This window comes from Phaethon aethereus, assembly GCF_964289735.1.
Source record: "Phaethon aethereus genome assembly, chromosome: 28".
NCBI classification, from domain to species: domain Eukaryota; kingdom Metazoa; phylum Chordata; class Aves; order Phaethontiformes; family Phaethontidae; genus Phaethon; species Phaethon aethereus.
In genome coordinates, this window is record NC_138604.1 from 3841691 (window position 1) to 3864668 (window position 22978).

The window sequence follows — 22978 nt, forward strand, 5'->3', positions numbered from 1 at the left end:
GCTCCCTGTCCCAGCTGGGGCCATCACGCAGCAGCCGAGGCTGGGGGGAACAATGGGAATGTGGGTCTCAGCGGGAAGCACGGGGTGAGTGTTTGTGACAAAGGGGCTGCCCAGCTGTCCCGAGCTTGCACCAGAGCCTGGAGCTGATTTTATCCTTGGATGTCAAAGAAACCAAAATGGAGAGAAACAAAGAAAAGAGCTACATCGACCCCAGCCCAACATCCCAACCAAGAACCCAAAGCAAAGAGCAGCCACGAAACCAAAGCAAAGTCCAAAGGAAGAAGGAAAGTCGCTCACTCACTGGTTGGTCTGTGTTTTGCGTGAGCACCAGTCGCAGGGATGGAGGTGCAAGCAAGCAAACGGGGCCAGGGCTTTCGCTGTTCATAGTAATAACGTTTTGTACAAGTTCAAGAAGAAGCATCATGTCTCAGACTGGTCACTCTCTGCTCTCTGTCCCGCCATCCCTCCGTCCGTCTGTCTGCCCGGGCCGGGCACGAGAGAAAATCTGTTGGGTTGAGTGGGGTTTGTGGTCTGGTTTCCGTTTCCATCTGGGTCTGTTAGCTCCATTTCTCACTCTCTCCGACACCCCTAGATGAAATACTCTTTCTTGTCATCACCACCGGCTTGGCCGCCCTCCGCGTTGATGATGGCCGTGTCGGCATCTGGGGCATCGTCCGACCCCTTGGCCTCATGGGTCAGGTAGGTACCTGGGTGGGGAGAGTCAGTGTCATGGGGGGGGCCCTGCTGGCACCCCGCTCCCACACAAGCAGGGGGAGGCTGGGCTGCCTGGAGCGGCCCCAGCGGCAGAGCCTGAGGGCTGGCTGGAAAGCAGAGGTGCGAGGGAAGTCCTTTGGGTTTGGCCTGAAATGGAAGAGTCACTGGTTTCCCTGGGACAAGCCCTGCCCAGGGACCAAGCCTCGCCTGGGCTGCTCAAGACTTTCGCAGTCATCTCTAGCCAAAGGGTGAAACTGCTTCCCCCTTTGCAGGCAGCAGCCCTTGCCTGCACTTCCAGGCACGGCTCCTGCCCTCCCCACTGCATCCCTGGTTCCTGTTCCCCCCTCAGAAAACTGGAGGGTTTCTCTGCAAAACTGCCATCTGCAAGGAGGCTCCAGCTCGCGGCTGCCCCTGGAGCCAGCACGGCGTGGGGCAGGGGCAGCAGCTCTGCTGGGCTCAGAGGGCAGGGATGGGGGGGCTCTTACTCACACATCACCTCTGCTGGGTTTTGCCGATGTCTGGATGTGACCGTCTCCCCATGTCTTATGCACATACCTGCTGGGCGGATGAAAAGTCCAGGGATGGGGAGATGGAAGCGGTGCAGGGGAAGGAGGAAGAAGGTGGAGGGCTCAAGGGATGGTGAGGAGGGCAGGGAGAGGGAGGAGGTGGGGTCAGGCAGATGGGACAGTGGCACGGGCAGTCCTGGGGTGGTGGGTACCAAGCATGAAGGAGAGATGGAGAAATGGGGTAGCAGCTGCCTCCACCTGGTGCTGCCCCACTCCAAGGACTCACTGAGACATCTCCACACTACGGTCAGCACGGGCACAGGCAGCAGCCCCAAATCCAGGAGGATTCCACTGGCCGTGCTGGGTTTCTCCAGACACAGGGCAGGTCTGCAGGACAGGGAGCTGCCTCCCTTCACCCCTGCCCCACGCTGCCCACTTGCTTCGGGGATGTAGCCCTGCTCCCAGAGACCCACTAAGGGGGAGCACGCCCTGCGCTGCCTGCTCCAATGCAGCATGGGGGTCTTGGCTCTATGCCTGCCCCCCCCGTGCAGGTACCCCACCCCATACCTTTGTGTCTGATCAGGTAGTGTCCCAACACGATGAGAAGACTGAGCAGGAGGAAGACAATGACGGCAACCACCCCGCCGATCACCGCATGGTACGTGCTGGAGGTTGAGGGCACTGGGCTGGCATCTGCCCAAACAGCAAAGGGAGAGAAAACAGAGAGAAGGAGATGCTGTGGCCCCTGAGGACCCTGCCGTGCAGGCGGAGGCTGCTGCTTGTCCCACAAATTGCTCAGGGCTGCAGGCACAGGCCTTGGAAGGCCTGATCCTGCTCGCTGGGTGCCATCAGCTTGATCCTGCTGCAGATGAGAGCTGTCGAGGTGGGAGCAAGAAAAGTGAAGGCAGTGGGGGAAGCAAGGAGGGGAAAGCAATGGCCATCGGTGCCTGCTCCTGCAGACAGTGAGCTGAGGGGAGCCCTGCCTGGGTGAGAGGGCAGCTGAGAAGAGCTGCGATGGGCAAACCCATCCCTGTGCCCAGCTGCCTGTGATGTGCCCCAGGGAGCAGCCCCGGCAACATGCTCTGTGCAGCGCACAGTACCTCTGCCTTCAGGCACAGCCATGATCCCACCGCCCCCATCCTTCATGGTGGGATTTTTTTTGCCCCAAAAGGGGAGGCTGAGCACACGGCAGAGCCAGGCTTGGCTCACTCTTCCCTGCCATGCCAGCAGGAAGATGATGGGCAGGCTGGCGTGGCCACACACTGCATCCCAGAAGGTGATGGCACCCTAAGGAACGTGAGACCCCAAGGCCAGTCCCAAGTCAGTCGCATCGTGTAGCACAGCCTGTGCTGGGATCCTGCGTTAGTCCTGGTACACAGGGGAAAATCCTGCTTCCACTCCACTCCACTCTCATTGTGCCCCATCAGCTCAGGGGAGACAGAACCACAGAAATGTTCAGAGGCGGTGTTCAGACAAGACGGGGTGCGAAAGGCAACAGGACAGAGGGACAACATCTCACATAGACACAAGGTTGCAGCTCACAGGCAGCTGCTGCCACAGCCTGCCAGGAAGAGCTGGAAGGACCATTATGCAGCCAGGCACTGGGGCCTCGGCTCTTTCTGTTACGTACCACCACCTCGAAGTGCCGAGATGGTGGCTGCAGAGTCTACACATGCCAACGAGCAGCTGCACAGGGACTGGAGCCTGGCTGAGCACCTGGGACGTGGCAAGGGTGTCCCTGGCCCAGGGTTGGGCCACCATCCTCCTGTGGAACTTCTCCCGCCGAGCTGGGGAGCAGCAGGTCCATAAAGAGAGAGAAAAGGAGCTTACGGTACCTTGGATGGGAGCTGGAGTGAAGGATGAAGCGGTGGCCATGGAAGCATGAGAGATGGGCTGGGAAGGGCCTGGCGGAGGGGCTGGAGTGGAGTGAACGTGTGGGGTGGGGAGCTGGGAAAGATCTGGGGAGGACAACAAAAACACAGGGACACGAATCAACCCTGGGAGGTGATTGTGAACATCTGCTGTGAACATCTTGCCCCATCTTCTACTCTGCCAGCACCCCTGGTCACCCCTTCCTCCGTGAGGGACCCCACTGGGACCCTCCTGCCTAGCAGCCCAGGGACTGCAGTGGCTGGAAAGTGTCACCCACCATGAGGTGCCATCTTCACTTTCCTATGCACACTCTCAGGGATTGCTCCATCCCTCCTCTCCCTTGCTGCTGAGCAGGGTGGTCGCTGAGGCAGGCAGGCTCAAGGGCTCAGCCAGGCAAGGTGGCTGCTCCAGTGATGGTGCCCGAGACCTGAGTGGCTCTGGGGAAAAAGAGGGAGGATTTGACAAGGGGAACCAAGCCTAGATGTCGAGCTCCTCTGCCAGAGGCTGTTACACCAAGCAGGTGAGGGACACTGGTGTTCTGGGTGCTCACGGACGGTTTTGAACACCCTAGATGCTGCTGTGAGCCTGCAAGTGGGTGCTGAGCACCCTGGGGGCTGTTGTGCTCCTGGATGGGTGTGGAGGTCTCTGGGCATTGCTGTGAGCCCACAGCTGGGCTTAGGAACCAGCTCGCTCTGCAGACCCCACACCCAGGGAGATGGGAAGGGTCACAAGGGGTGATGAAGGAACGACTGCACAGTTGGGCATTTAGGGGCTCATCCTGGGCAGGCAGGAGAGGAGAGGGACTCCAGGGGACAGGGTGCCCAAGGTACTATTGCTGCCATGCTCTCCCCTCTACCCACAGCCATGCTGGAGGGGAAGGATGCCAAGAGTGCCCAAAACAGGATGGGAGGGAAAGGGAACAGGAGAGAGAAGAGCTGGAGCATGTAAGAGTGTTGGAAGATGGTAAGTCCAAGGCTGGTAGAGAGGAGACCGATAGCAAGATATTTGGCAGAAGAGGAGGATAACCCGAACTCCAAGGCCAAAACTGCAGGGAAACAGGCTCCTACCAGCATGGGAAAGCTTCCAGGCAAGGGAGACAGGGCAGCACCACCACCAGCCTGGGACAGTCTGGAGAAGCACTTGCAGTCCTGCGCAACACACAGCTCTGCTCCATGTGTGACACATGGCGCTTAGACATAGCGGGGTATGACGACGGCAAACACAGGAGCAGACCACAGCCAGGGCAGGTGGAGGCAGCAAGGAGACAGCACCATGCAGAGAGGCAGTGGGTGCTGCCCCTTCTCACTTCAGAAGGGGTGTCGAGTGGCGATACCCTCTGGGGACACAGGATGCAATGCAAGCCTGCCGCTCCAGCAGCTCAGGGCAAGCCATAGGGCCTGTCTCCAGAAGTTTGGGACAGGGCTACCAGGGCACCTCATGGTTTGGAGGGGTCAGCACCATCTGGAAATCCTCTGGCTCATGGCAGTGACACACAGAGGCTTCCTGCCTGTGGTAGGCTTAGGAGCACTGGCCTTTCCTCCTGTCCCAGACTCCAGCAGAGTCCTGCCTGATGCCCCTGCAGTTCCCCCATCAAACCCTCTCCCAGGCCCCACTGGAAGCAACAGGGACTGAGCTCAGCCATGCCGTATCCCTGTCGTGATCCCCCCAAACTGCTGTCTGCCCTTCTCAGCCCCAAGCAGCAGCCCTGCACAGTGCAGGGAAAGACGGGGGGGCTGGATGTGTCCGGGGGAGCTGGGGATGCAGTGCTCTGCAAGCACACCAGGACCCAGCTGCATGCATGCACCTGCCCTGCATCCAGCCCCCTCCCACCTCAGCCCTCCCTGGATCCATGCACCCCTTCACAGGGAGATGCAGCTGGGATGGAGGCGGCTGTGTCAGCCAGTGGCTGCTGGGAGAAGCCAGGTGATGCCAGGTGCCCTGCGGTCCCGCTTACCGCTGACATCGAGGTTGTACTTGGCCACAACGCTGCCCATGGAGCTGGTGGCCGTGCAGACATAGGTGCCGCTGTCGCTCTTGTTGAGGAGGGGGAAGATGAGGACACTGTCGGAGCTCAGCTGCAGGGGCGCGTCGCTGCCCTCCTTCTCCCACAGGAACTCCTGGGGGCTACAGAGCAGGATGATGGTGAGGCACCGGCACCCTCCCCAGCACCCTGGGCAGGCTGGGGCAGAGTGAAGTCCCTGGCTGGGCCCGTGGAGGGGTCAATGAAGGTGTGGGAGTATTTAAGCAGGAGGAAAATACCCCATTTAGAAATGAGGCGGGATGGATCTGCTGCTCCAGGGAGAGGACAGGGGCTTTGCCTGTTCTACATGGGGTGCTCAGCCCTGCTCGGCATCAATGCAAGGCCAGTGCCCGGTCCCGAGTTCATACAGTGCTACCTGCAATGCCGTGCCTGAGCTCCGGGGAAGGCTAGGTGGTGGTTTTGGGAGCCTCGCAGTAGGAGGATGAGTTGGCCAGGGCCTGGCAGGGACACACAGGAGGAAGGCGATGGGGGAGCCTTACATGGGGTTGCCCTGCCCGTCGCACTGCAGCTGGAGCTTCTCGCCTTCCCGCGGGTACTGGGGGTGCGGCTCGATCTTCGCTGTCGGCTTGTCTGAAAAAGGAAGAGAGGCACAGTTAGGTGACCGCATGTCCTTACCCCACACTGTGCAGGGGCCTGCCGGCACACCAAAACCCCTGCCCCAGCACTCTGCCTGAGTCCCAGCTCTGCGTGTGCAGCGTGAGTGCACCTGTGGGTGTTGGGGTGCCCTGGCATGCGGGTTGGTACTCTGGGGGTGCACAGCGCAGCTCCCACACCTTGCATCTCCCCTCGAATGACAGGGTGAGGGACAAGAAGAATGGGGACAGGCAGGACTGGGAGATGGTGCAGGCAGGTAGCAGGGCAGAGCACAGACAAGTCTCAGGGAGAGGGGGACAGGCAGGGGAAACCGAGGGTATGCGTGCACAGGGGAAGCGTCGCTGTGCAGTGCCCCTACATGTGACAGGACCACTACGCATGCAGGTCAATGAGCCTGTATGCATGATGGCTGTACATACATGTAAATGTGTGTGAGGTCTACTGAACTGTGGAGATGCTTAGGCCTCCTCCATCTCCCCTCCACATCCCCATCCCTTTCCCCATGTGGCCCTGTTCCATCATCCCCACATGTCACGTACAGTGGACCTGCAGCTTCTGCGTGGTTGACCTCTCAGAGTTCTGCAGGGACTCGTGGTCCACAGTGCACGTCACTTCAGCTTCGTTGTCCTCCTTGGTGACACGGAACTCCACCCGACTGCTCACAGTGAAGGTCTTTCCGTTGGGGTCCTCCACCACCTCGGTGCCCTCATCTGTGGGGACAGGACCATTAGAGCTGATGAACACAGTACCCCAGCAGAGGCATGAGGCTGACGAGTGTTAAACAGGGGACACCCTGTCGCTTTGCAATAGCACAGGTTGCCCATGTAGTCCAGTGCCAGGCACATCTGCAAGCCCTGGTGCCCCACCTGCCTCCATGGTGTTCCCCAGACAAGACAGTCCCTCAGGGCAGAGCCCCACTGCTTGGACACCCACCCTTCAGCTCCTTGTTGCCCTTCTTCCACCGGAGCTGGGCTGCAGGCTTGCTGCCAGAGGACCGACAGGTCAGCCGGGCTATCTTCTCCTCATCAATGGGCTGCTCATGGCCAAAGATTTGGGGTTTCTGGGGGATTCCTGGCAGAGAAGACAAGAAATACAACAGCCTATTAGCTGTGTGTGTGCTGCCACCCAGAGATGGACGCACATGCAGAGACGTATCCATAAGCATGGCAAGGATGAGTTAACAGATAGGAATACAGGAGCAGCAGAGATGAACAGCCGTATGGACAGCATCTTGCAGACAGGGCAGTAGCAGGTAGGTGACAGGGAGCAGGTGGAGGGGTTGCCACCAGTGTCTTACCCAGCACAGTGACCAGGGCCTTTGCAGTCCGCACAGGCATGGTGAAGATGGAGCAGGTGTATTCACCCTCATCTGACAGCACCACGTCACTGATGCTGATGGTCAGCTCATTGGGGGTAGACCTCTCCAGCTGGATCCTGTTATCTCGCAGGGCTGGTAGAAAAAGGACAACAGGGTGAGTGACAGGCTCAGTACCACCACACCCCTCCACTAGCTCGTATTTTGCCCAGTGGCATCACTGTAGGTGGGGAGCAGAAGGGAACATCATCTTCTGGGGCACCACCAGCCTTGGTCCACTTTTCCTCTGCCTCACCATTGCTCTGGTCCTGGAGCTGGCTCCTCTCCCCAGGGCAGCACTCTCCCATCCCCAGTTCCCACACACGTACCTCGTTTCTCCCCGAAGTAGAGGGTCTGCTGGGCAGGGTTGGACCACTGCAATGAGGAGTCATCAGGATCCTCCACCTGGCACTTGAGCACCACTGTACCACCAGCCACCACAGTCTCATCTGATGTCGTGGGCTGGCTCTCTGGACAAAGACAGGAGAGGTTAGCCGGGGCCCTGAGCATTGCCTCCCCCCAGGTGTGCACAAGCATCACTGAGCAACCAACAGATGGGAGGGAGGAACACAGCAGTGTCCCCAAAACCCCTGGGACACATAGGGCTCTAGGTGCTGGGCTGAATACAGCTTGCTTGGGACAAACATTTTTTTTCCAGCTGACCCCAAGCCCTGGATGGCTGGGCTATACAAACTGGGGTAGGGGACAGGGTCACCCTGGCTCAGCTGCTCTGGGTGGCAGCATGGGGAAGAGGAGCAGGTATTGCCAGAGCTCTGGCTGGACCCAGGAGACTCTCAGTGCAAGCATATCTCAGTGTGCACATGTGTGTATGTGGAAGCACCCTTACAAGCCCTTTGAGCATGGATGTGTGTGCACGTCCCTCTCCAGGGACAAAGGGTTTCTATTGCACATGCGGTGTGCTTGGAGTGGAACCTCCCTGCACACCCTGGGGACAACAGGGACCTGCTCAGGGGCATGCATCAGCCTGGGTCTCCCCCTGCAATCCCCTTCTCCAGCAGGGAACAGCCCCGCTACAGCTGCAGAAGCAAGGAGCAGCGAGGCAGGATTTGTCCTGCCACCCGACCTGCAGCACCCACTGGTACGGCAGCTCCTGGGACACTGCTGTCCCCAGGCGGTAGCTCCATGCCAACCTGCACAGAGACATCAGTGTCCAGCCTGGCTCCAAGCACGGCCCCTAGGGCTGCCGGAAGATAAAGGCAGCTGGTGCCCACGAGGCCTGAGCAGATCCAGGCAGGAGCAGGGGTACACCAGGAGGCAGCAGGAGAGCCTAGGACAGGCACTGGCTGAAGGCACCTGGGGAGGCAGCAAGCTCTGCTCCACCACCCCAGCAGTGCCAGCAAGCCAGGGCTTGCACCCGTGGTGCATCCATGCCAAGTACCCCATGCAATAGGATGTTCCACGGGCCATCTCCATCCCTGCCTCCAGCAAAAGCATCCACTGAGTGTGGCCTGTGGGGTGCAGTCGGTGGCCCACTCTCCATCTCATTCCTTAAGGGGATTCTCTTGCTCAAGCTGCTCCTGGGCTGTGCACATCCCTTCCCAGACTGCAGTTCCTCAGCTAAGACATTGTCCTTTGCTTCCTTCAGGCTCCTCAGCAGGCTTCACAATGCCAAGCAGCCCAAGGGCAGAGAAGAGCAGCAACAGGATCAGATAACACCACCCCGCTCCACCTGCCCCAAGGACAGCTATTTTGGGAAAGCTGATGTGCCAGTGAGCTGAGCTGCACAGGGATAAGGGGGATGCTGGCTCTCCCAGCCTGGGAGCTGCACACGCTCCTCACCCAGCTGGGTCCACAGACAGCCACATGGACAAGAGGGAGGAACACGGATGCTGCTGCTATTTGCACTTCGCTCATGTGCTGGACACACAGCTTCACGAAGTGTCATCTTCTATCTGAGCCCAAGGTTACTCACATTTAGGCAGGAACTCTGCCTCAGGACCCCTGAGCCTTGGGTGATCCTGCCTGTGCGTCCACGCAACCTGCAGTGCAGCCCCAATTTTACAGGTTTGTTTTCCTGCATGTTATTCACTGCCTGGGAGCAGCTCTAGTTATCAGGAGAGGGGTGGAAGCAGCTTTGGCTGAATTTCCCCATTTTCCACTCAGAATGGTGAAGGGAAATATTTTCCTTTGCCCACACTGCAAATTCCCCAAAGCTGTTGCAGGGAGCAGGCAGGAGCAAAGAGGTTTTGGAGGCAGGCAGGAGGATGAGGCTGCTGAGCTTCCCAGGGACCACTTGGCTCCTGCTAAACTCCAGGAAAGCCCAGGCTGGAAAGGGCATGAATCCCTCCCTGCCCACTCCCAGCAGCCACGATGACCAGAGGTACACCAAATTTGGATTAAAAATATTCCCAGGGTAAAGACTCCCTCTCCCCATCACTAACACTAATGTTTCACGCTTGCTGTTGAAGTTTTGCTCCCTCTGCCTGCCTGGGTTTGATGGCCAGCCCTCAGCCGCTGCTATGCTCCTGCCCAGTCAGCCGAGGAACCTCTGCTTCACGTCTTCTCTGCAGGTATTTACAGGACCTCGCTCCACAGCCTGTTCCCACATGCTGATCACAACCCAGGCTTTTCCCCAGCGCACCTCCAGCTTGCTCAAGGCCTGTGCATGGTGGGAGCTCTGGCAAGCACCACCAGGACCCCTGATGCTGGGAACAGGGCTGCGCAAGCAGGACCCCCCGCCCATGGGAGACGCATCTCTGCCATGTCACATGCTGGGGTCTGCAGCCTGGCCAGGGATCAAGGCCACAGCTCTCCATCCACTCCTCCAGACCAGGGAGGTCTCTCTGTCGGCTTGTTTTAATTTGGTTAACAATGCCTTTGTGCTGCTACTACCATTATTAGGGGATTAGGCTGTTGCAAGTCACTGTTGTCCAAACTCAAAACACTCCAACTCAGATGCGATTGAGGACAGGGTCTAAAACACACACAGAACAGACAATCTCTTAATTAACACAATTACCATCACCTGCCACAGCACTGACTGTGTGGGGAGAGGTTAAACAGCAAGGTGTGTTTCCCCTGCAGCAGGGGCCAGGGGATGCCACCCGCACCCCCAGGCTGGGTGACACACGGGGCACCGCACAGACCCATCGACCCTCCGGCTTGGCCTTCCTGATGACCTCCCTTCTCCCGCCCCAGCTCACAGCCGTACAGGCAGGACCACCGAGGTGGGTCTCCGAGCCCCTGGAGACCACGCTGGGCGAGAGCTGCAGAGCTGCGCCTGGCCCTCCCGCCCGCGGGCACACGCCGGCAGCTCAGGCAGGGTGGGGGACGCAGCCCGACGTTGCCCTACGGCAGAGCCCCTCGGGTCCACCATACTGCGCCCTCCGGCACGACCTAGATACTCGGCTTGCCTCCGCGCCACACGCCTGACAGCTTGGAGGAGCAGATGGGCATGGCGGGCCACTGCGCCAGTGCAGCTTGATTTAATTAAAAACCGCCCTGGCTGTAACCTGCCGGCCCTGGACAGAATAGGGGCAGGGCTGCCGTGGGGCAGGAGAAGAGGGGGCAGCAGGACCCCTGAAGCAGCGAGTCCCACCACAGGGAGCTTCACTCCCTCCCGCTCCTGCCACAGCCTGTGAGGAAGAAGTCGGCATGGCCTCTGCGGTCCCCGTCCCTGCGCAGCCTCGCCACTGCCCTTGCAGGCAAGATCCCCTTTGGCAGGGCAGGCAGGGGGGCACGGGGGCAAAGCTGCCATCCCATGGCTGGGGACAGCGGCACACTGAGAAGGAAGATGCCTCACACACCATGACTGCTCCCAAATCCAGCAGCATGGCCCAGTGCATCCTCCCAGTCAGATCCTGGGGGCTCCCAAGGAAGGTGAAGGGCAGCTTAGGCTACCTGCTCACTCTGCAACAGCCCTTCAACAACGCCGCAAGGGGTGCTGCTATGAGAACGAAGACACCCATCACAGCAGTCGCGGCTCTGGGTGGCCCTGGGCAGCATCCTGGGGGCTCAGAGACGTAAGGGGAAAGAGAGTGAAGATGCGCTGGAAAGCTGCAGCATAAGCTTTCAGGTTTTCCTGGCACACGGGTTAAAACAGCCCCTGTGAGCCCAGGGACAGGTGCCGGACACTCAGGGAAGCATCCGCCCTTGCCATGCCAGTGACTGCTGCCAGCGTGGAGCTGCTGCCACCTGACATCGCGGGCTGGCACCGTCTCCTCACCCTCCCTCCGTGACACTGCGTTACGGCCAAAGCAGCCCCCGGGGCCACCCTGCCGCCATGGTCTGCGGGGCTGTGCAGCCCGAGCCCCAGCATGCTGGCAGGGCTCGGCCCCAGGCGGCACCCGAGGACAGCTTCCGCTCTCACCCCAGGGCAGAGGCGGCAAGAGCACGGCCCCAGGGATGCCAGCGTCGCTCTGCAGGGATGAGGCGAGGCAGGAGAAGCACACCGTGTTCGCATTCAGCCTTCCCTTCGCCGTCCGGGGCTCGGGCAGGTGCAGCAGCCCAGGACCCCTGCTGCCTGCATGGCCAACGGCCCTGCCGTGCTCGTGGCTCTCCTCTCCAGGAGAGGGAAGCAGACCCCTCAGATCTACAGCTCCCAGGGGCCACCCAAGCCTCGCTGGCCACCTCAGGCCCCTGCCACCATCCTGCAATAGGGTGAAAAGTTATTTTGCAGATGGAAAGCCAGCAGCGAGATCTCCCGGCAGGCAGAGGACCTGCTCTCCATCCACAGGACCCTCCTGGAGGGGGCCAGACCCACTGCAGGCAGTGACAGTGAAGGCTCAGTTACTGCCCCAGACCCAGGGACAGGCAGAGCCACCTCAGGCACCCCACAAAACACCACAGCAAAGGCTTTGCCAGGCTCCCTGGTTTTGGCCAGGAGCTGCTGCCCATGTTTGTATTGGATCCCAGTCAGCACAGTGGAATTAGAGAAACCCTGCACTCCAGAAAAATCTATTTCATTAATTATACCTGTGCACCTTTGCAGGGGGCCTGCATTCATATTTATCAGGGGAAAAACATGTCTCTCCCAGCTCCCCGAGCCCAGCAGCAGGACCTGCTGGTGCACACATCCCCTTCCAGCACAGACCCTTCTCAAGTGTCTGCAGCTCTGCTGCTTCCAGCCCCAGGATGCTCCCATGCCCAGACACACAAATCCTCTGCAGCGCTGCATCTCCAGAGGCTTTTGCAACAAAATGCCACGGCATGCCTTCTGCCTTCCAGGAGCTGCTCCACCTGGAGCATCCTCAGGGAAGCGGGGAGCAATGCCTGGGAAGAGCACTGCCGCACAGCAGCCTTCACAGTGCCTCTGGAGGTTGCCCTGCTGCCCACACCAACCTTGGCAGGGCAAAGCGTTCACTGAGGCCCGCCAAAAGCTGGAGGCACTTTCAGTGGCAACCGTGGTCAAGGCTCCCAGCCTCTGCTGAGTACATCCACCCCACACTCATCTGAGCCTGCCTCCAGGCTGCAAAAGGATTTCTGCTGGGGCAAAAGCAGCCTCAGAGGAAAACACCTACTGCTCAAATCCCTCAGACGCCTCCAGTCCACAGCCATGGCTCAAAAAACCAACACTTCGTTTTCCTCATTCTTCTCTATTTAGTCTAGTTTTGTCATCATAAAGATCCAATTTATCTTTGTTGACACAGACATTTTCTAAGGCGAGTTATCTCCTCTCCGAGGACTGTATTTTAATAATTCACTCAGCAGCCATGAACTACAAAGCTCCATTTCCAGCCGCAGGCATCCTTCTCATGTGATGACACCGGAGTGGCATGGCCAAGGTGGCAGTTTTGAACTTGGTGGATTGCAAACCCAGCCAAGCGGGCTCAGACATCTGCTGTGCAAGCTTGCTTGCAAGCTGATTTGAGCAGCGTGTGAATCCACAGTCTGGGATACCCAGAGCCCAACTTCCAGGCTCCTCCTCACGGGCAGCTGACTTGCTCCAGATTTTGTTAGAGGGGGAAACCTGCTCTTGTTTCAGTGCATCTGCTCAATGCCACCCCATGCTCCTCTTCCCCGGATGCCTGCCTGTGGAAACCAGCCTTGCTGGCACGCTCCAGCCCACAGACAAGAGGACACATCCTGCCGGAAGCCACAGGGCAAGGGGACCTCCTGCAACAAACCTCCAGAGCCAGCTCCTCTTCCAGTCCCATGATATTTAAACATCTCTTGTGGCTGCAAGGCTTTACTAAGTCCTGTCACCAAGAGGCAGCTAGCAAGGTGGGATGGCTCCGTGCCAGAGAAGCAAGAGCAAGGTAGAGCAGGATACAGGCAGCAGGGGTTGAAGAGAGCAGAGAGAGGGCAAGGCTGCAGGCTGAAGCAGGCTCAGATCAAAAGGTGGCGGTGGGACAGATACAAGAAGCCAACCTGATCTAAGACAGGACTAGAAGTAGGGACATCCCCATGTGCCATCACCCAGCTGCTCTCCCGATGAGCAGGGGTATCCCACTCTCAGGCTGGGCAGCCGATTTTCCCCAGGATAGCAAGGCCACAGGGACTGTGGCATCCAGAGGGTTCAGGAAGTATCCTAGGTTTGCCTCACCCTCACAGGGACAAATCCATCCAGGATCCCTGTTTGCACCCTCTGGTGCCAGCTCCCACCCTTGTACCACCAGCCTCTGTTGTACCTCCAACAGCAGCCTCTCTGACCCAATCCTTCCAACAAAGCAAGGGATTTGATCTCAGGGTGACAGAGGACTGTCACATTAACACAAATGCTCACTAGAAGTGGAAAACACACAAACCCCCAAGTCTGCTCCAAACTCCCGATCTCTTATAGACAGGGGTGCTGTGACATGCCACTCTTCACCAGCTGGCTCTGCAACAGCCAAGCCTTCTGCTCTGGGCACTTGTGATGTGAGGTGTGGGATCCAAAGGTTAATGAAGGGCATGACAAGGGAACCTACTGTCCAAGCTCCCAACATGACAGGAGCTCACCCCTTGCAAGTGAAGTGGTCAGCTGAATGCAGGGGCTTCATGTCTTCAAGTGTGGTCCACATGAAAAACCCCAACTCCTAAACTCCCAGCCTAAACACAAAGTTCTGTATTATTTCTCTGAAAGCAGATGCGTACATGAGTTCTCCGGGAAAGGGCAAAGCAAGAGGACCCAGCTCCTCATCACAGTCTGCTCTGAATCATGAGCCTTTGCCGGGATTCTCCCAAGACCACACTAGAGACTTTGGTCACAGCCTCCAGGACCCCATCAATGCTTCCCACCAGCCCCAAGCCCTCTGCAGGCAAGAACAGCAGCGTCCTGGTCCAAGGGGCACTGACATTCAGCCCCAAGCGCTGCCCGAAAATAACAGAGCTGCATCCTTCTCCCAGGGTGTGGGGACGCGGTCACCTCCCCAACAAGCCCTGCCTGAGGGCACAGCAGAGGCTGACGGCTGCCTGTGACACCTGAGCAGGGTTAAGCAACAGAAACATGGCCAGCAATCAGCAATCAATCAGCAGCCAAGAGCAGCCAAGAAGCAGCTGGAGAGGCTGGCAGCAAGTGCTGCCAAACCCCTCCAAAGTCAGGATGCCCCCCTCCTCCAGCCCTGGCTGGCGGCTTCCAGAGCGAGCCGACGGGCCCCTCCTGCACGTTCTCGGCACATCCCTTCCTCTGCTGTCGTGCCTCAGAGCAGAGCGGGGAAGCAGCCTCTCCTCGGTGACCAGCAGGACTCTGCTTTCTGTCCTAGCAAAGCACACAGCCCGGCCCCCCGACATCGCCCGCTCTTCCCAGAGCCCCAGGGCCTGCTGAGCCCGGCAGAGAGCCGAGCTGGGAGCAGGCTGCTCAGGGGATGAGGGCGCTGGGGAACCCCTCTGATGGCAGCAGCAGCTCCTGCCTGCAGCTTTGGCAGCTGCACAAACGCAGGCCGCTGCTGGCGGCTCTGCTCAGTCATGTTTGCACATTCACACGGGTCTGGTGGCCAATTAGCTCGGCAAAAGGCAGCAGCATTGCCAGGGAATCCCAGCACCGGGCATGGCCATCATCTCCTTCCTCTCAGCCATGGGATAGCCAGTGTCCTCGGATCTGTTGCCACCCTGACCTGCAAGTCACCAGCCAAAGCCCAAAGCTGCAGCCTGCCTGGGGCAAGCCAAGACCCCGTCTCAGGCCCACACCGCACGCAAGCCTGCCGAGTACAGGCAAGTCCTTGGAGGAGACAAGACAAATGAGGGGGGAAAAGCCCTGTTCTGGGCCACCACAAATCATCCAAGCACCATGACAACCATCCCCAGCATCAGAGCGTTCTTGGGACCCTCTAAAAGGGGACTAATTCCTTTGTGAACGAGCAGCAAGCTCACCCAGACCCTCTCATCTCAGGCCTCCCTCCAGCACAGGGCAGCAGCAAGCAGAGCCAGGCAGGGTGACCCCTCTCCCAGGGCCCTCCTCCAGTTTGACAGCAAACAGCTGATAACTACTTTTTTGAGCATGTTTTTTAGCTCCTACCCTAAGGCCAATCTCCAACATGACTGTTGCCAAGGGAACAAGCTCTTTGCTTTGACAGTTCTGTTTTAAGGATCACCCGCCTGCCCAGCAAGGTGTCTCAGAAATGGTTGCTTCGGATGTCCTGGTACATCGCTGTTGCTTTGCGGGCATGCCCAAGCTGGCATGAGAAAATGTCACTCCCAGCTGTCCAAGGATTAAACACACAGGGTTGTATAAGAGGATATTTATAACAGAAATAAGAAATGGGGGAAGCCTGTCAGCTCTGCTCCCCTCCTAGGGGACAGCGTGCCTGCCGATGGGCGCACACTAACACCTCCTCCCGACTTCCCACAAAGGCAGGAGGGAAATTTTGAAACTACTCAGTTTCAAAAGATTAAAATGCAGGTTCTTTCAGGCGACTGCGGTGGATGCCCTGTTGTGCCCAGCTGCAGCAGGCAGTCCCCACATCCCAACAGATGCCCAGGGAGAACAGAGCACGCTCAGCTTTGGCCGTGGCCCACCGGGTCATCTCTGTTGTTGCATGGTCTGTCCCTTTTGGAGCTAAGGCCCCAGCATCACAGGGAGGAAAAAAAAAAAAGCCAGAAACCAAAGCTGGCAAGATGTGGAGAGGCAAAACAGAGTCCCCCCAGGAAAGTGCCACAATGCTGACCTGTTACTGTGTTCATCTGCTCAGGGTGAAGGTGTTTAAAGACAAGCTAAGAGTAGAGCCCTGCAGCACACAGACAAGGCAGGAGCACCATGCTGCACCACTGGGCCCATCTCCCTACGGCTTCCGCTGCATGCCAGACTGGAAAGCAGAGTGCAAGCCTGAGAGCAGCAGAAAGGAGCACAAGGAGTGGCTGCCCTGGATACAGAGCCAGCACAGCCACCGAACTCATCCCACCTCTAGAAAACAGGTCCCTAGGGTACATGGGGCAATGGGGTCCCAAGAAGCCCAGTCTTCTGGCACGGTCAGCCACGCGCTTGTCTCCTGACTGAGAAAGTGAGCCCAGCTCCTGTGCACACGCGCAGCGCGCGGCCCAGAAAGCCAGCTGCTCTGTGCTGCTGGCTGCTCAGACCAGAAGTGTCAGAACCAGCTTTCCCTGGAAACAATGGCCTGAAAGCAGCATCAAACACAGCGGTCTGGAAAAGCTAATGCTCCACATTGGGCTTGCCAGTAAACAGACCATCTGAAGCATTGTAAGGTGAGGAAGAGCATCCTTGGATGGAGCACTGTCTTGAGCAACACCTGAGGAAGGAGCAGGTCCCCCGGAGCAGGGCCCTGCAGCAACGAAGGGAAGCTCACAGCTTTGCTGTTCCACAGCCACAGGCAAACTCCAGGGTCACCTGGAAAGGTGCTGCCGTCTGGCTCCACAGCAAGCACTGCTGCCCTCCAGCACATCCCTGTGACACTGGGGAGCCTCTGCAATCCCTGAGCTGTGGGAGCTGCAGCATCCGATGCCTGCCCATGCACACACTAGTCCCTGTGCCCTCAGCCCACATTACAGCGGAGGCAGAGCATGACGCCAGGCAGGTGACTGGAATGGTTAAGCACATTCCTGCCCATCCCTCATTGCACATCTCAGCTTCTCCACCTCCCTCTGCTGTTATTGACTGCTCATTTTAGGTATCCTCGTCCAGGTTAGTGCTTCTGGCATCAGGGCTGCCCAAACACAGCACACAGCATTACTGCGTCCGACACTTGCCTGGCTCCTCTCCTTTCCCCCAGCCCTCCCTCTGCCACAGCAACCACACAGCCCAGCCCAGTGCTGGCTGCAACAGCAGCAGAGGGGCTGAGACAGCCCTGGGTGAAGGCAAGAGCTCTTTCGGAGCAGGATGGAGAACCTCGTCACCCACCTGCCCGTGCAGGCAGATGGGGGAGCCGGGGCACCAGGGCAATCACTGCACGATGAAGGCTCTGCTGCTGCATTGCTTTATGACTGCAGGTGCCTGGCCAAGAGCAGAGGGGAGAGAACCAGACCAGATGGTTCAAGCTGAGCTGACCCAGTAATTCAGGAGGAAGATCAAGATACATCTGACTACGTGGGTGTTACAGCGCTGGCATCGCCTTTGAGGTCCCATGGAGTCACTGAAGAGCCAAACAACGAGGCAGCAATTCAATCTGTGCAGACAGTGTCAGATGACCTGCATGGCCAAGCCATGGCTGGGCTGTAAGTGGAGCCCAGAGAGCAGTTCAGGTGGAGACAAGGCTGGGGACCGGGCGTACCATGCCAAATGCCGGCACAGGGAGCAGAGCACTTCCCAGAAGTCATGTGCACAAGCAGAGCATGCTCTGCAGTGGCTCTAACACAGCAGCAAACACATGGGACTCGGGAGAACCAGCCCAGCAGCATGCAGAGCCCACGAAGCTCCAAGACCACCACACTGGCACTGCCACCAGCAAAGGCACCTTGGACACACGTTCACATCCTGCACCACCTCCTCCCTCACACTGTTCCTCTCCTGTGAAGCTGGGTCGGGGTAAAACTAGGTTAAAACCAACCTAATGAAAACAAACAAAAATGTTAGTTTTAATGCAGATTCCTCCATCTGGCTAAGTGCCTGGTCGTGCCAGCACCAGGGTGACTAACCAGATGTACACGCCTCCAGTTACTCTGGCAATTCCAACACCCCTGGTGAGGCGAGAACATCAGGCAGAGGGAGAAGAGGCAGCGTCTAGCACGCAGGAGACCTCACAAGCAGAGAATCCTGGGCAAGTAGGGTGCTTCCCTCCATCTCCTTCCAGAGAAGGAAAGGTACCCACACTTGGGAGCTTCTCAACTCATGCTTCAGTAGCAACACACCAGTCTGTTGGGGATTTCTCCTCTGGCCAGCAGACCAAGCCACCACGCTCCCAGCAAACACCCCAGCCTCAGCATCACCAACCATGCCAAAAGCTGAGGCATTATCAGGACAGCAGCAAAATTCCTGTCCCACAGCAGCAGTGCCAGCACATCCCCTCACTGTCTGGGTATGTGGCGGGGCAGCTCTGCAGCACTTGATCCCCTGTATTGTCTTAAAATCCAGCATTGCCTGTTGAGCCTAACATGTTGTGTCAGACAGCTGAGTGGTGGCTTTCATGCTCCCTGTCCAGCTCCCTCTGCCCAGCTGCTCGCAGAGGGATGCTCTCCTCCGGCTGACATGCCGATCCCAGCTGCATTGCCACTGCGAGAACAGCTCGCTTCCCCCAGGCAGCTCAGTCATTCAAAATCAGGCCATCCAGGTATCAAGTGATGCAGATAGGTCGCACTCCCTCTTCTCGTGCCTGCACACCACCGCCTCATCAGGGAATGTCACTGCTTCCTCCACTCTAGTGCAAAGGGCCTGTGCTGGCACAGAGAGAGACTTGTAGCATATGGTGAGCCCTAGTGACATGTGGGAACAGGGCATTTGCACGCATTAGTTGGGTAAAAGTACTGCTGCAAGCAGCAAAGGATTATGTTGCTTCAGACAACTACCAGGCTTCCAACCATCCCACTTCGGCACACCAGGGCTCCATCCCCAGGGTCTCCGTGCCACGGGCTCGACGCTACAGGCTGGAGGTCGCACATAGCCTCCCATAATCTGTCTCAGGACCAGCGCTGACATCTCCCCAAAGCCTCTCCTGAGGGAGCAGGACTGTGGGAGTCCGAACCTCTTTCCCAGCCCTATGCTCCTACCACTAGACACCATTCCCACACAGGCAGGGCAGAGGACTTCTTACAGAAAGGACACCAGCTGCAAGCACAGGGCATTTCCCCAAGACAGAGAAAGCTCCTCCTGCATGGCCTGGCTGAGCAGACACCTGAAGCATCTTCAGAAAAATGAAGCTGCCTTCCAGGAAGGGGATAGTCTCCTCAACCTGCCTCTCTGCAAGTGCTGGGCAGGGAGCTCATCTCACCTGGCTTCAGACATCTCAAGATTATCTCCAGGCTCTCCTCAGCCAACAGGGAGGCATCGGCATAAGCCACCTAACCAGCCTCAGCATCTCTAGGAGGAAGCAGAGCAACCCTGGCCCCCCTGCTGTGGCACCTATACCTTGTCAGGCAGACTCAGCTCAAAGACCCTCAACACTGAGGTTTCTCCCAGCAAGAGAAACACACATGGTGAGTGGAACAGCTCTGGTACAGTGGGAGGTAACTGGATGTGAGACCTGAGCTCAGCTCCCTGCTGTGCCACTGAAGCTGCCCAGCCTCCCCCCTCACTGATGCAGGATAGTGGTGTTCCTTGCGCTGCACATCAAGGGATGCTCAGGGCCTGCAATGCTGGTGCCACAGCAGGATGAGGTTGCTACCAAGCACAGGTTTCCCCGTTTTTGAACAGCCCCAAAAGTCTGGTTTTGGCATGTTGTGGCTTCCCACGGGACAACAGTAGGGCACTGTTCAAACAAAAGGGTTACACAACTCTAGAGTGGAATAACTCTGCAGAGGGAATAATCCTCACAGCAAGGACAACCACGCATCCAGCCCAAACACTCAGAAATCTGCCGACAGCAGCACACCACCAGCCAAGTGCACAAACATGGCTCTGGTGTGAAACACTGGCACTTCCAGTGCCCAAGCGGCTTCAGGGGGCCCTGTTGGGCCCCACTGCAGTTCTAGCTTTGAAATCCAGAGCACTGGAGGGGCGTTTCTTCAAGTAGAGGAGACAGATACTCCATCCCTGCCCTGGGAAGGGTGCTGCAGAGGGGCTTTCCTAGTCAGAGCACCATGCTGGGAACTGATAACTGAGGATCATGAGGGTAAGGCAGCAACCACAAAAATATACCAGCAGCTTCTTTTAAAGCATCTTCCAGCCATCCATCTCCTCCCCTCCCAAAGGCTTTTTTGGGGTCCATTTGTCTTGCTGCGTTGAACAACGGAGAGCCTGGCAGCTCATGGCCAGGGCTGGGCCACAGCAGCAGGCCAGCCATGGAAGAAATCGTGCAGTGTCATCATCCAGGCTTGTATCCTGCCCTAGGACTACACACAACTTCAGGTAATGGCCACTCCTCCTCATGTGGGCACTTGCTGGGCTGCTCAGCCACCCCCTCCTACGTGGCTCCGACCCACACACTGAGCATCGCCATGCACAGGATGCCAGGACATCCCTGCGCCGTGGGACTGAGCATCACCCACACCCAGGTGCCTCTTTCAGGCTCTTGTGGGAGGACCATGGCCATAACCAGAATAAACCCCAGGATTCGTGAATGATAAATCCCAAGATTCGTGAATGGGAACGCAGCCACCAACCTGTACCAGCCCCCAGAGTAGCTCTGCCTGTGACAGTGACCTCCTCCAGCAAAGGGACGGGCCACGGGGGAGGCACTGCTGGGGAAGGCGGGTGGGAAGCTCGCTCCTCGCTCCAGCACTGGCAGCCCAAGCTGCAGGCAGGAGGCTGCCGGGTTCAGACTTCGTGCCCTCTGTACCATGCTCCCTCCACCACAACAGCCCTCGGTACCCTTGATTCCAGGGCCATGTATGTACTCACACCAGAACTACCTCCCTGCTTCTGATGAGCCATGGGCAGGGACTCAGACAGAGATTGGACCCACTCCCACCGCTGGCCTCCGCAACACCCCCCCAAAACACAACACGCAGACCAAGGGTAGAGGCCGGGCCCCAGACGGCTGCGGCATCTCCCCCATCCGAATACACACAGCAGCAATTTTGTCACGACCAGCAACTCCTGACACAGCAAACACAGCAGCCTGACAGGAATCGGCAGGCCCTAAGCGGCGAGCATTGGCAATCCAGCAAGGACTCCGCAGTTGAATGGTTGTGGAAAACAAGGCACTGCCGTTGACAAGCCCCTACCAAAAGCGCATTTGCTTTGTGGCGCTTCGCTCCCGCTGCCCGGCCCCGCGGCACGCTGCCGCCGGGGTGTAGGGCGGGTAAACAACCTTTGTCTCCAGGGCCGATGCTCCAGCCGAGCCCCGCGCCTCCCGCCCAGACGCCGGCATGCCACCAGACATCCCGGCAGCGGCGGGATCCCGGCGGGATGGGGAGCGGCCGCCCCTCCCCGAGCCCACCGCCCCCGGGAGGAGGGGGTCCAACGGGGCAGCTCCCACCGAGGGCTCCTGCTCTGCCCGGGGTGGACTGGGCACCCGCCCCATCCCGGGGAAGGGTGTCCCCACCCCGAGGATATCACCGCCGCACCCCCCGGCGCTCCATCTCCCACCCACGGGGGTGTCTGCCTCCTCCCCGGGGGTCACCACCGGCCTCCGCCATCCTCCTGGGGGGGCGGCTCCACCCCACCGGGGGGTTTCCATCCGCCGCCCCCGCCCTCCCGCGACTCCACCCGCCTCGCCGCGGGCACCGCCGGGAGGGGCCGGGCTCCGCCGCCGCCCGCCGAGGCCTGTCTGGAACCTTCCGCCGCCCCGGCCCCGCCCCGGGCGGTACGCGACGATGGGGGGACACAGCGGGCAGCACCGGCGCAGCCGTGACCTTGAGCCCCGCCGGCGGCGGCGGCAGCGGCGCGGGCGGGCCCTGAGGGCAGGGCCGGGGCGGGGCGGCGGGGCGGGGCGCGCGGCACCTGTCGGGCCCCGCCGCGCCTGACCCACATAACGGCGCGCCCGGCCGCCCCCGCACCTGTCGCTCGCAGCGTGTCCCTCCCCGCGCGCGCGGCCGGTACCCTCGCCGGAGGGAGAAGTGTGCCCCGCCGGTCACCGCCGCCGCGAGGGGCTGCGCGATGGCGGCGGGGCGGGGGGGGGGGGGGGGGGGACTCGCCCGGCTCCGGCGGCGCCACTCACCGTCGCGGGAGAGGTTTCCCCGGGCGGCGCCGAAGCAGGCGAGGAGCAGCAGGAGGCCGAGGGGCAGCATGGTGGCGGCGGGTGCCCGGGTGAGCCGAGCCGCAGCGCGGAGGCAGCGGCACCGGGCGCGGCGCTGCTCTCCGAACTGGAGCCGGTGGTGCGGCAAGCGGCGGGGATTAAATAGAGCGCGAGGAAGAGACCATTCGTACCGCGGCGGCGGGGGGGTGCGGGGGGGGCCGCGCCGATGCCGCCCCCCTCGGCCCCCGTGTAAACATGCCCGCCCCGGCATCGGCCCCCCCCCCCGCGCCCCTAGGCGCGGTGGTGCGCTCCACATGCGCGGCTCCCTGCGGGAGGGAGGTGGGCGCGGGGCGGCGGCGGCGGCGACGGCGCGGCGGGGGGTGGAGGTGTCGTCCCGGTGGTCTCCATCGTCCCCGTCCCGCCCCCGGGGCCCGGTCCCAGCTGCGTCGCGATTTGTCAGGGTGTTTCCCCGGGGCCCGGTCCCAGCTGCGTCGCGATTTGTCAGGGTGTTTCCCCCGGTCCCAGCCCGAGGGGCGTCCCGTCCTGAGGGGGTGCCGGTCTGGGGGGAGGTCCCGCCGCGGAGCGCCTCGCAGCCCCGTGCCTCGCAGCCTCGCCCGACCCCGGAGGGGTCCTCCCAGAGCGTCGGCCCAGGGGCTCGGCGGGCCCGGGCACTCCCCCGCGGCCCGGCCGTGTCCCCGTCGCAGCCCACCACGTCCTGCCTGCTCCCGGCGGGGCTCTCGGGGCAGGCCGCGGACGGCCGCTGTCTCTGCCCCACAGGCGGGGAGCACAGCCACCC

At 59.7% G+C, this 22978-nt stretch overlaps 1 protein-coding gene across 1 annotated transcript; it reads right to left on the minus strand.

Moving 5' to 3' along the window:
• Window positions 1–488: 488 nt before the first annotated feature.
• Window positions 489–22234, minus strand: CADM3 (cell adhesion molecule 3; the record flags this gene model as incomplete). Its single annotated transcript, XM_082011600.1, has 11 exons — window positions 489–707; window positions 1204–1272; window positions 1788–1913; window positions 3056–3178; window positions 5047–5216; window positions 5613–5703; window positions 6267–6437; window positions 6661–6798; window positions 7025–7177; window positions 7411–7551; window positions 22165–22234. 11 exons carry the CDS (start codon window positions 22232–22234, stop codon window positions 589–591), a joined length of 1371 nt encoding a protein of 456 aa, XP_081867726.1. The 3' UTR covers window positions 489–588.
• Window positions 22235–22978: the final 744 nt, after the last annotated feature.